General features: G+C 34.8%; 1 protein-coding gene across 1 annotated transcript; it reads right to left on the bottom strand.

Annotated features, from left to right (window-relative positions):
• Positions 1–704: 704 nt before the first annotated feature.
• Positions 705–6020, bottom strand: LOC133304299 (pentatricopeptide repeat-containing protein At1g74850, chloroplastic). The gene is made up of 4 exons (XM_061504303.1): positions 4007–6020; positions 2073–2387; positions 1537–1644; positions 705–1295 (listed from the first exon to the last, which is right to left on the bottom strand). The coding sequence occupies exons 1-4, from the start codon at positions 5833–5835 to the stop codon at positions 956–958; spliced, it is 2592 nt and encodes an 863-aa protein (XP_061360287.1). The 5' UTR covers positions 5836–6020; the 3' UTR covers positions 705–955.
• Between the last annotated feature and the right edge of the window lie 8413 nt (positions 6021–14433).

A 14433-nucleotide genomic window follows, 5' to 3' on the forward strand; every position in this document is an offset into this window, starting at 1 on the left:
AATAAATATATTCAAATTTGCGTACCAAAAAATATATATATATATATATTCAAATTTTATGTGTAAAAAAAATTATAGTCAAATTTTTATTTTATTTTTTGAAATCATAAAATCAACAACAAATTTTCAAAATTAACTGATGACACTCCTGACTCGTAGAAATGAGTTTAATTTTTTAAACTAATCAAAAAATAAATTGTAGTTAGAATATTTCTAAAAAAAAATTACTTTGCAATTTAAGGTTCATTAAAATAATCATGTATACATAGATGAATTTCACACATTTCCAGCAATACAAATGGTCATGTTGATGTGGAAAATGTCATTAACAAACTATTCCCCGCCACTCCTGAAACGAAAGATGAAAATTCATTTCCTCATAATTTGTTACAAAGAAATTTATATAAATTTAATTTTGATGCATTCTTACCACAAAAAGTCAATTGTTGTGAGTAAAACATGATAATCCTTTAGAAGTCACACATGTATATATGATCACATAAAACATTTTTAAAATATATATATATATATTATATTTATTTATTTTATAAGTAATATTTACAATTTTATTTATAACCTTTTGCAATCATTTTATTATTACTAAATTAAAATCAAATCAACGACTCTCATTTAATATATTTTATAACTGTTGATTTAAATGATAACAAAAATAATTATAAGAAATTATTAAAAGTATAGCCTCCTTTCTATTTTTTTTTATGTTGTTGTCTCCTATGCAGAATCAGAAAATCAAATACACTGGTAAATATTGGTGTCGATAGCCAACCGGGCTTCTTCAGATACCTTGAGAATATCTATACCAAAATTTTGGCGACCGGAATGCCAGCCCACTTAGGAATATTAGTGGAACAAATATGTGCCCCAGTCTTAATTTTCAAATCAACCAAAACAGGACATGGGAAAGTGATGAATGAAATTTCAATACTTCTCTAATCTAAACTGCACTTGTTAGAAGCTCTGTTCTGGTACTATCAGTTCTAGAATCAACATCATTTGCTTTACCACTTTGCATATCAGATTTGGATGTAATAGCTCCTGCAGTAGTCAACGGGGTATTACTCAAAGATATTAATTTATCCATTTTTTCCCTACTCGAAGATGATTCAGTTCCTGACAGAATTCGCCTTAGTTGTGACTGCTGACAAATAATTCGACCTTTGTTCCATCCAGGGAATGTAAAAGACGACAATGTGATATTATCCTGCAGGAATGAAAAGGCAGCCTTTGCGATAGGAAAATCTTGGGTGTCTCCGCTTTTCTCCATTCGACCCCGGCTGGTTAAATGGGAAAATATAACGTTAGAAAGCCGTATCTAGTTATCTATATCAGGTAGTAGAAAATTCCATTTTTTTTGTCCTGATAAAAAAGAAATGCAGACAAATGCACTTTCCGTATATTTATAATCAAGGTGGATCAGATGCAGACCTATTATGCAGTAGTTTTACACCTTACTTTAACATCAATGATTTAACCCAGGTGTATGGTGCACTAGTTTTAGAGGCAAAAGCGACTTACACCACAACAACTGTTGCAAGCTCAGGAAGATCCTCCCCAGTCATGAACATCTCCTGCATATTGTTCAGCCACATTGATAGTGCTGTTAATGCACCACCTTCCCACATCCTGCAAGACAATCAAGCTTTAGGTTTCAAATAATTAAAGATAAAAAAGCACAGAACTCCTTCATTTTGGGGCTAAGAAAAAAAGACTTCTCAACTTTCAATTTCAGCAATTAAGCCCCTTGAAAATTGAAAAATATATTTATCCATCTTGTTAGTAGTCATTTCATCTGCATTGTCATTCTCATGCTTAAATTTCAACTGTCAATTCATCCACTGATTCCTTAGTTAGGATCTAAAATCTCCAAAAATTAACCATTCTACATGAACGTAAATTAGCTATAGAGAACTTTTCAAAAATTGAAGCAGCAAATTGCCTGAATTGAAAGTTGAAGGTTCTAATTGTCAATGCCCAACATTGAGCAGGTTTTGTATATGTCTTCCTTTATTAAAGAATCATACGTGTTTAGAAAGAATTGATTGCCACTATACCTGTGTACATCCACAGACCACACAAGTTTATTTTTACGAAAAAGTTCAGGGAAAAGCCCTCGCTTTGATGCTTCAGTCAGCACTCTTGCAGCCCTTTCTCTCTGGCACAACCACCAAAGAGCTTCTAATAGGGCATTGTAGAACCTCATTCCCAATCCACATCCTTCAGAATTGAGTTTGTCAAAAAAGTACTCTACAATCTGCCAATTAGACTCATCATCAAAGTCTCCCTTGATCATTTGCCCGATCACTTGGTGAATATCCGATGCCCTCGTTGTGATCATCTCATCAATTAGCTTATAGGCATCATTTGACCTGAAACCAAGAAGTTAGAGAGGTAAGCTTAAAAATAAAACATAATTAGAAGTTAAATGCATAAGTAGGTGGTCAAAGTTAAAATGGGTTAACGTGAAGTAAGATGGCTTGGCTAGGATTCAATCCCAAGTAGTGTAGTCCTCAAAGGGACTTGGTGCCACTTGAGCTAAGGCTCTTGGGCGATTTTATATTTTAAGTTGTCAAAACAGATTCTTCCACACTCACTCACATTACTTGAACAGCATAACTCATTAGGTAGAGTTCAATGAATACAAGCACACTAGAAAATAATGATATAGCATGTATCTATTGTGAGCTTGAATGCAAATCATAATTTTAAATGAAATTCTTCAACACCATCTTTACTGGGGACCAGCTGCCACAATTTAATATAAAATTACCTATCAGTAAATCAAATCGTCTATCGAAAGCAGAAAAAAATTCAACGTACAATTGACACCTCACCAATAGAACAATGCATGATAATTTTAATTCCCAAATCCCAACCAAAAAGTGAAAAAAGTAAAGATGCTGAATAATAATGTACAAATCACTGCAGAAACATTCAGAGTTTGCTGGACACTACAAATCAAAAAGCTAATTGCAATGCAGAATATAAGGGGGATGTGGAGGAGGAAGAAATTACTGAAAAGAAATGCAAATCATAGAAAAATAAAAACCTGCCAACCAAAAAAGGGGGACAAAAAAAACTAAATAAATTGGGAGAATAAATAAACCATACTAGAGAATCACATGGAACTTCAACTCAAGACCAAAACTCGTAATTTAGCGAAGTTATAATTATCCAATCATGTAAGTTCTAGTTTGTTGCATCTGGTTTTGGTCGCATGAGCTTATGCAATATTCCTTTGTTCAAAAAATGAGAAAAAGTGGTCATGCTTTAGTACAATTGAAAATTGAGCGAAATAAATCCGTACACCAAAGTTTTCTTTCTTTTTTGACCAATCTCACAACCAAATTACACAATAAGTAAAAATCTTAGATGCCATCACTTACAGAATATGTTAAGGGTGACAATTTTCAATACGAACCTCCAACACGACATGGATTTTTTGTGTTCGTGTTAGCCTGTATGTGTATTCGTGTCATGTTTGTGTCAACCAAAGAGAGACTAGAAAAAAATTGTGTTGTGTTCGTGTTTGGGATATTCGTGTTTGTTTCAACCATAAGTATATAATTATATATTTACCCCACTTATCATACTTTTATTTATTCATTTGACATTATTTAAGTAATTTTCATTCAAAAAGTAAAATTAACAAGTAATATGTTGTGCTGTGTGTAGTAAACGGATCGTATTTGTGTCGGGGACTTTGACATAAATAGTTATTCGTGTCGTGTTTGTATAGAGGATACTCGTGTCTACATCGAATCCATGTCAATTCAAACATGACCTGCCAGCCTGAATTGTCAGCCGAAGAATATGTTTGTGTGTCAACCATGTACCTGAGTTTGTGTAACTTGTGTCATTACTCAACGGCTATTTCATCCAAAATTTAATTCAATTATTTTCACAATCCTATTAATGGAACATACTTGAGATCATTGACTGGTATTCGCAACTGCAATACACAAAAAAGAAAAAAAGGAATGCTGACCTGTCATTCTTTGCGTAAAGAGCTAGCATCATGCAGTAGCACATGACACTGGGCACTATTCCTGAAGCTTTAATTTCTTGGAAATGCTCCTCACTCTCGTCAACAAGACCTGCAGAGCAGTATACGCTTAAGACTGCTTCAAGTGTCAGCTCATTAGGATCGCAATTTGCTTTTTCCATCTCAACATGAGCTTTTACAGCCTCTTCATACTGACCTCCTTGCCTAAAAGCTTCAATCACACCATTGAATGACTGCACATCCCGCGGTAAACCTGACTCACCCATCCTGGATAATATTGCTTCCACTTCTTTGTACAATCCCCCCCTTGCAAATGCATGAACGAGTGAATTGTAGGTCTCAACAGTTGGGTTGCTTTCCACTTCATTCATAGTGTTAAACGCAACTAGAGCCTCTTCATACAGTGCAGCCTGCCCATATGCTTCGATTAGCCCAGTATAAGCCTTTGAACTTGGCACTATTCCCTTTTCATGCATATGAAGTAAAATTTTCTTGGCATCTTCATAGAGCCCTCCCTTCCCACAAGCAAATATCAAACCCTCATAAGTCTCCATGTTTGGCTCAATATTCTCCTCGACCATATCATGAAACAAAGTGACTACCTCCTTAAAGTACCCACCCTCTCCAAAGACCTGTATGAGAATGTTGTAAGTACCAGCATCAGGGTCCGTGTTGCTCACTTTCATTTCAAGAAAAAGATCACGAACATCATCATACCTCCCATGCTTCCCATACAAATTCAACAGAGTGCTATACGTGGCAGCATTCGGCACACACCCCGCAGCCTGCATCTGCCTAAACACACCCATCGCCTCTTTGATGGACCCTGACTCACCATAGGCCTCTAATAGCACATTATAAGAAGGAACATCGGGCAAATTACCCCCAGACTCCATTTCCCTAAGAAGCTCCGAAACCTTTTCAAGTCTATTCAACTTACCAAATGTCTGAACAATATACCTATAAGTGGTGATATCAGGAACAACCCCACCTTCATTCATGGTTCTAAACACCATTTCAGCTTCATCACCTAATCCCCTATGAGCACAAGCACTAAGCAAAGTATTATAAGTAATAACATCTGGCTGTATCCCTTCATGTCTCATTTCAGCAAACAACCCCAACAAACCCTCCCAATCTAACCCTCCCCTAGCACAAGCATTTATCACAGTATTATAAGTTAATATACTCGGAGAAACCCTCTCCTGCTTCATTCTCTCAAGAAGCTCAAGAGAAGTTTGATGCTGACCGTTTCGCCCGTAGGCATTGATAATTGCTGTGTAGGCGAAGACGCTGCGTGCCACACCTTGGCTTGGCATTTCGTCGAACACCTCGCGGCATTTATCAAGCAACCCTTCCCTTCCCAAAAGAGTTATCATAATCGTGTATATGTGTTCGTTGGGCTTGCACCATATCTGGCGCTGCATGTACTTGAACAGACGCAGCGACCGTTGCCAATCGCCACGCGAAGCGAACTCCTTGAACACCGTCGCGAAGTCGTTCAGGGAAAGCTTGTTCTTCAACGCGTCAAGGCACCGAGCGATGCTGCCACGTGGAGGCAAGCTGCTCAGCTTGTTAATTAGGGTTTCTACATCGTAGCTGTACTTTCCTTTCTCTACGGTCACCGACGGGTTACCCAGGATGAGTTCCCGGGTCTTCGCGCGAACTTGGAATTGGAAACGGAAACGGAATCGGAATCTCGAGTTGTTTTTGGTTTTCGAGAAGAGTTGCCGGAAGCTGTTGTTGGGGTTGAAGAGCGTGGGGGAGAAAGGTGAAGGATTGGGCACGAAGAGAGAGGGTGAAAGGGTCATTTTCTGTAACAAGTGAACATTCAGAAATTTAGAAAACGGTTAGGCAATGACATGTTTTGTTGAATGCAGAGTAAATCAATTGAAAAAATATTGGTAATTCGCTGCGGTTTTTTTTTTTTTTTTTTGGGTTTCAGTTAGGATGAGAAGGTGGAAGAAGATGACGGAGAGGAAGCTACTAAACTAACTTGACAAAAGGCCACGTGTTGTGTTCCTTGTTTGTGGATAACGGCAAGGGGAAGGAATAAAAAAATGGGGAAGTAATCGGGTCATTTGACCCGATCAAGCCCGAATTCATTTCAGCGGTGGAGCCCCGGTGAATAACGGGCTTCGGCAATAATACCAAATATTGAAATATGATCCGTTTTCAACCGGGTCTGGTCATCTGGAGCAATTGGCGGTAACGGATTTTCAAACAAGTTTCAAGCGGGAGAAAGAAATATCAAGCCCTCTGCGTTTTTCATCTCTACACAGATATTGCCATTATGAAAAAGTATATGATTCACATTTTCCATTAAGAGACAAGCATAACTTATCCATGTTTGAATGTGATCAAATTGTTTATTTAGAATGTGCGCCTCAAGTTTTTTTTTTATTAATAAAATGTGGTTATAGACAAAATGTAAGTCATTATTTAATGGGTTTTATAAGAATAATATAACATGATATAAGAAAATTTTCCTACCCTCACAATAAAAAAGAGAGAGAAAGTGAAATGATGAAAGAGAAAAAAAAAACATGTAGACCCCACCTTTTAATTGTGTGTGTAGGAAATTTTCTTAGGTTATGTAACATGATACTAATAAAACCCTTATTTAATAACTCGTAATGAGAGTTATTATGTAAATAATTATATTTGCGACTACGTCCTCCACCACTGCTTCAATATAAATATCTAAGTATGTCTTATTAGATTAAATACACATTTTAGACTTTCTAATACTGAATTTGCCCAATTGATATTGCTTATCTGAATTTGAGAAGTAGCGGGAGAAGACCTTACTTAGCGCAATCTCCAATATCTAATACTTTTGATATTTCCTTGTTCATCCATTTATAACAAACACAGATTTTACCTTTATTTATTAGTGTTCTAAATTTTATATAGTTTACGAGTCAATTCTTACACTAGTGTCATACTAAGTTTTCCTGCCTCTTTCGAGTTATGGTTGTTAAAAGCTAACAGCAGTTGGACTAAAGGAAGAAAAGTTAAAACAAACCCAATACCTATGTTAAGTTAAAGTCAAAATGCATAGTTTTATCGCATGTTTTTTAAAGGTGTCTCAACAAAATTAAATAATAAACTATTTTTCATACAAAATAAGTTGTTTTTTGTATGCATTTAATTTTTAATCACAATATAAAACATTAAATTAGAAATTTATATGTCATGTTTTTTTAATCAAATGTAGTATCATATCATACTAATATTGTATTATTTTTTCTTTGTGTTTTGTAGATGCCTTTTGTCATGGACCTAGCTAATAGGCTCATATCTCAATAATGAACAACAGATAAACAATAAAACAAATTATGGATAAGAGCGATGAGAAACTTATCATAACAAGATAAAACTTCATAACAATCCAAGAACAACTATGGTCATGACTCAACAAAGTAACCCATTATAAATAGGGATTAAAACCATTAGATATACACTTTTCTAGCCTATTATATTCTAGCTATTATTGTGCACACACACTCCGCTCTGGCTATGTTATTTTCCCTTAGTGCATAGTGATTTGTTATCCTTTCCGGTATTTCTCTCATAGATACCTGCAAGTATATAGATCCTATATTGGCTCACCATTTTTCGGGTGAACATACCTAATCCGCTGGGATCGAATATTGGTGCCATACGTGAGAAACAATAAAATTTGATTCCCATTCCACAATGGTGAACACACATAGTGATGTGAATAGCCTCCCACCACTACAACCGCATCGACTGCCTCATGCTCAGAATAAGCCTTAAAATGGCCAATTCCAGGGGATGGAGGTCGTGCACATGAGCAATGCCTGATCAAACTCAGCCTCTGCTCAGAACCCAGCTAACCAGCTTGAGACCCAACCTCATTGCACCCAAACCAAGGCTCAAACCTGCGAGGATAATCGAATAGCCCAAACCACTCTTCACGCTATCCTACGAAGAATAGAGGAGATGGAGAATAGGTTTCTAGCTTAACAACAATTAGACGCTCAAAGAATGGACACGCTGGAAAATAGGATGATTGATCAAAACAACAACAATCGCAAGCACAGAAGCAGCCCTGATTCAAGGCATCACAGACATGAAGAGCATAGGCGAGTCGAGAATCAAAGTTGAGATGAAGGCCATAAGGAGACCCATAATTGATGGAGAACAACAGTTGAGCTAATGAAAACATACAGGCTGATGGACATGTGAGAAACGAAGGACCGAGTTAGAACGGATATTTCCTGTAATGATTTTATAGAGGCAGTAATAACAATAGCCCATTCACCGATAAGGTGATCAATGCTACTTTCTCTCCGGGATAGACGTGCCGAAGTATGACGGGAGTCAAGATCCAGAAGCTTACCTTGAGGCGTTCAACACCGAGATGTATGTGAAAGGTGTAGAAGAACCAATCATTGCCCGAATCTTTGCTTCCACCCTCACAGGGCCGACCATGACTCGGTTCACCAGGCTCTTGAAAAATTCGATTGATTCCTTTGACGACTTTGCTAGGATTTTCCTACTCAATTTCGCCACTAGCAAAGCTCACATTAATGGCAGTTTTGCACAAGTTTCATAACCAAAGGTAGATAGGGCGACAACCAGGGTCACGCAGTCATGACGAGGGCCACTCCTTCTATCTTCACTGCAAAAGGATGAGGTGATCAGTAAGCTCGGTTGATGGATGAAGATGTGACTTTAACACAACCCGTAGATTCATCTCATCCATGTTGGGTCATCCAGAACCCTCCCTCAGTTCGAGAACTCAGCATGACCCCTTCCACGTTAGGGCAATATGAACCTTTTCTTACCACCCATGGTGCAATAAGCTCGAAAAAGAGTTGTTGTTTATCTTCCTCATTGCGGTTAATACCAAACAACCAAAACTTCGCACCTGGGGGCAAGCTATAGATAAGGGCATCCCCCTCAATAACATTTCGGTCGTCATCGCAACGACTATACTTATTAGAGGTACCTTTTCCCCTGCTCATCTCCACCAAGAAACCTCACTAACAAAGAGTCCTTAAATGAAGAAGGGGCTACTGGAAACCTAGATTCCTAAGTCTCTAAACACAACCTTAGATTGCCTAAGACAACCAAACAGACTGCAAACAAGCAAGTGAAAACTACATAAAAGGAAAATGAGTGTTTGGTGTTTACCTATTTTTTATTCGATAATGCCTCTAAAAGGAAAAAAAAATCTAATAAACTTATATACGGACATGATCCCTTCAAATCCAAGAAGACTCGATAATAAAAACACAGAGGTAGTGAGGGAGTCGCCAAGAAGATGAAAAACGGAGAAAGGAAACCAACCTACCAGTTCCTAAAATTAGGAGACATAAAAATGAGCAAGAAACAAGCCAAAACCACTTTTAGGCGCGAATATGAAAGGTTTGAGGGCAAAGTCAAGAATTCACACGATGTGAAAAGCTGTGACATGTAAGCCTGGATAACCCATCATTACACACGAAATGCAGAGACGACATTTGCTTCTCGAGGCACGAATCGCCAATGGGAAACGTGCCACATGGAAGGGTGTAACATAAAGATAGCTAGCAGAAGACAAAGGATCAATCTGAGGTGACAACATGAAAGAGATGAACCTCAGAGCTGAGCCACACAGATTATACAGAGCTCAGCAGAGTATAAGGCAGGCATGTAACACAACGTGGCCAACTTATTGGAAAACTCAGTTCAATGAGGTCGGCCTCAAAACTCAGCTCAGAATATCCAGGCCAGCCTATGGAAATGATGAACAATAGTTCGGCCTTTCCACTTACGGAAACTGTCCCAAGATGAATTGAGAAATAAACCTTGAGCATTGAAGTGAGCCTAGCCCAGTCTAGATTAGCTAAAAGTCAGTACAACTCAGTAGCCCGAATGCTCGAACTGCAGAGTTGAGGGAAACTGTTATGGACCTAGTTGATAGGCCCATATCTCAACAATGCACAACAGATTAACAACGTAACAAACGATGGATAAGAGATATAAGAATCTTATCATATCAACAAGATAAGACTTCATAACAATCCTATCACAATTAGGATCATGTCCCAACCAAGCAACCCATCATAAATAAGGGTTAAAGCCATCGGGTACACACTTTTTGGCCTATTCTATTGTAGTCATCGTTATGCACACACACCACGCTCTTGCTATGCTATTTTCCCTTAGCGCACACTAAAGCGTTATCCCCTATGGTATCTCTCTCATAGATACTTGTAAGTATAGATATTCTGTATTGACTCACCACCCTTCGAGTGGACATACCTGATTGCTAGGATTGAACACCTTTCTTCTTTTGTTTGATTTTATAAAAAAAAATTAAGGAAAATATATGTAAATAAATAAAAATGCATGTAGATATTCCGTGGAATCCATGGACTTTACTTATCTGTGATTCCTTTTTCCTTCAGGGGGCGTTTGGTAGAGGAGAAATTTTTTTTACCAGGAAAATAGAATTACAAGAGAAATGGTAAGAAAGTAAGTTTGATAGAAAAGTTTTAAAAAAGATGTTTGGTTGACCGAAATATGATCGGAAAAATTTGCAAGAGTGTTATTGTGAAACATTTTTCATTGCACCATTTTTTGACTTCCCTATCCATATTCAAAATACCACGCCTCAGGGTGTATTTTGGAACAATATTATTGTGCAAAAAATCAACATAAACCAGTTTCCTATCCATCCAAGGTGCCTAGTATTTTATTTTCAATAGCTTGTACCAAACGTGATAACACCAATACCCACCCACACTTTCCCATCAAATCCAAAATAAAACTTGTACCAAACACACCCTATTTTTATCCATGTGTGAGATGACGAGCAACGTAATCAAACCTCCTAACTTTCTATTGTCAAAAACTACAAAATAATATTTTACCCTTTTCAAATTGACATTTCAGGTTAACTTCTTTAAACCCGATCTATCAATTAGAGGCTGCGATAGCCATTATTTTCAAGAAGACCTTTCTTCTAAGGTGGTCATAGACTGATAGGGCTATGTAAAATAATCGAATTCAAGTGAACCTAATTGAACTGAATTTATTTTATAAACCAGTTTAAAGATTAAATTGAATAAAAAGAATCGGTTTGAAAAAACAATTTAGGATCCGTTTACAATCGATTCAAAATCAATTTGCCCAGTTGAATTGGTTTTGAATTGATTATAAATCATGAACTAATTTTGAAATATGAATCAGTTTGAAAAAAATAAAGTTTTTTCAGATTAAATAATACAATTTAATTTTTTGAACTAAACTAATTTAAACTAGTTCGGTTTGGAAAAAAATTGATTCCAGTGGAACCATGGTCACCCTAAAGTTCGATCTTAGTAGCTTTTATATGCAGATGTCTTTTTTGTTAAATATTGTCAAATTGAGTAAAGTTTATCTCATGCATAATCCATGTTTCATGAGAGCTAAATAATTTATGGGAAATAATATTCTCATGTCACATAAGATACTCTCATTTTCCTACACAAATTCGTTTTTCGTGCCAAATAGTTTTTCTTTTCTTTTTTAATATAAAATATGAGACCCACATTTAACTTCTCTTTACTTATTTTCTCTCCTACAATCCTACAACATAAGAAAAGTTAAACCCATAATTTATAAAGGTTGAGCGGACACATTCTTTACATCGATTAAGTGCCTTTAGCTTCTTTTCATCTTGTAACCAAATATATTCTTACAAAAACTCTTATTATAAAAAGAGCTTCTTGTTATAATGAATAAAATAAACAAAAGTTAAAAACTCTATATATATTAACTTTTTAGAGTTCTCATATTAACTTTTCAATTTCATCCTTATTCTAAATTTATATTTACCAATTTTATTCTTTATTCTAATAATTTGTTCCAATAATAAATTATTTCATGTTCTTTCATTCAAAATTATCAGAACAGGTTTATATAATTACTAAATAACTTTTAATTTTATTTTTATTTTCATTTTTAACTTTAATTTAAAAAGAACTGTTAACTTAAAAAAAAAATGTCAAACTCAAAATCATTTTTCACATGGAGAAGGGGAAATAAAAGTGGAATCTAAAATTTTTACATTCACTTGCAATTAATTTTAAGGGCTGAGTTAACCATCAACTTTTATATAAAAAATTAACTAACGATGTGCAATTTAGATGTCGTGAACTTTGTATGTCTGATTTGTTGATTAATCAAAGTTACAAATATGTGGTTTCGATAAAAGAAAAAAAGAAAAATGTTTGTTGTTTTAAAGGATATATAATTGTGTTATTTTAAGTGAGAAAAAGACACAAACTAATATTTTTTATTTATTTATAAAAAAAAATATTTTTTATTTAAAATTTACATTAAAAAAATTTACTTTCTCTTCCATGATTTTTATTGTTTGTATTTTTTTTCTCCCTTAAAATAACACAACTATATATCCTTTAAAAGAATAAACGTCAAATGTAATTTTTTTTGGGTTCGTTTTTTCTAAAGTCAATATAGATAATTTATCTACATTGAACCCAAAACGACGTCGTTTTGGGTCGGAAATTTAAGTATTTTTGTAATTATAATTTATTTCAGGGTTATATTAGTCTTTTTTATTATAATTTTTTAATTTTTCAACCCAAATCGATATCGTTTTAAGAGCGAATATAGATAATTTATATACATTCACCGTAGAAACATTAATTTGTTTTTTTCTAAAATATTTGTTTTTCACCAACCATTACAATTATGTCATCTGACTTTTGTCATTATTGAGGCTTTATAATTACTTGAAATTCTCTAATAATGTTTTCATCAATTTCCAATGCAGTTTAAGGAGTTTTAGATTTTTATAACAAAACTAGTATATTACAGAATTATGGCTGCTAACTTTTGGGGTAGGATCCTTTAATAGAAATGTTAAATTAAAAAAATTAATATCAAATTTTAAATGTTGATTTTATGAATTTAATTATTATAGTTTATTGGGTCATACTTATTAATTAATTATTAATTCTCAATAAATAAAAACTGTTAGATTAACAAAAATTAACGATTAAGACTTAATGTTAAACTAAAAAATTTAACACTAATATCAAAGCATCACATCCCTTTATTTATATATTCAACAAAAAAAAAATAATCTTTAGTAGTTGGTGTGAATGCATAACAAATTATATGGACAAATATAGCAATTTATGAGGACATTGACCGTAATGTTCCTTTTTGAATATAATATACCTAAATGTCACGGAATCGATTTTTTTTTCAAACTGCCACAACACCATAGTCACTGGGTAGTCAGCTACTATAGAAGGGACATGTGTCACTTCCCAAGCGGCTGGACACGCAACCCAAAGTCGCTGAGTTAGTCAACTACTTTGGTTTTCAGCCGCTGGGAAAGTGACACGTGTCCCATCCATAGTAGCTGACTACCCCAGCGACTACGGTATCGTGGCAGTTTGAAAAAAAAAAATTCAACTCCATGACATTCGAGTATATTATATTAAAAAAGGGCAGTACGATCAATGTCTCTAGTTTATGACCGTCCATGTGATTTATAAAATGAAATTATAATGTACAACGTGTTACCGTATTTGTGTTGCTTCCAATTTAGTTATATATACGTTGGGGGTTTTTAATCTTAAGTCACATAAAATACTTATTTTATGTGAGTAAAACAAAGTTACGAGGTCTATAGTTTTTAAAAAAAGAAAAAGAAAAAATGAGTACAAAATTATATAAGTGTGCAACATAAAACAACTATAGAAAAAATGTGTGTCATTTTAAAGGATATAAAGTCATATTATTCTAAGTTAGAGAAAAAGATAAATCACGGAGGAGAGAGTGAACAAAAAAATAAATAAAAGTGTGAATCTCATATCTTTCTGGAATTGAATAAACATAAGTTATATCATTTAAAAAGATAAACACTCTTTTCAACAACTATTTTATCTAATATAAGCGTTGCATAAATATGGAAGTTGTAAACATAGGATTGGATTGAGACAATCGACCCGGTGTTTTCTTAGGTGGGAAAGGGAAAACCGTTTTCAAACAGAGGGAAATTGAGACTCCTCTGTCCGCAACCCTCCAGTAGGCCCACAAACACCACTGCCTAACTGTCCAATTACGCTTTCAAGGCACCATTCCACCCAGAAACTAATATATGCAGTTTTAGGTTAGCAGCATGGCTGATAGAAGTTAGGAACATAAAGCAAGATTCGTGAGTTCGTTTTTTTTTTTAATCATGAGTTCGTCATTTTTGTTAAAGGAGAAGAAAAATAATTTTAAAAAAATAAAGAAAAAAGTTTTTATGGGTTTTAAAAAATAAAAAGATTTTATTTTTACAAAACTTACCTTTTATTATTTATTTTTTGAAAAAATGTTTCTCATTGAGGTGGTGGAAAAAGTATAAATATTTTGTAAATTTTACTTTCTTC

This window comes from Gastrolobium bilobum, unplaced genomic scaffold (genome assembly GCF_033153095.1).
Source record: "Gastrolobium bilobum isolate Gb01-03AN ecotype WA unplaced genomic scaffold, APGP_CSIRO_Gbil_v1 utg4007, whole genome shotgun sequence".
Classification (NCBI taxonomy): Eukaryota; Viridiplantae; Streptophyta; class Magnoliopsida; order Fabales; family Fabaceae; genus Gastrolobium; species Gastrolobium bilobum.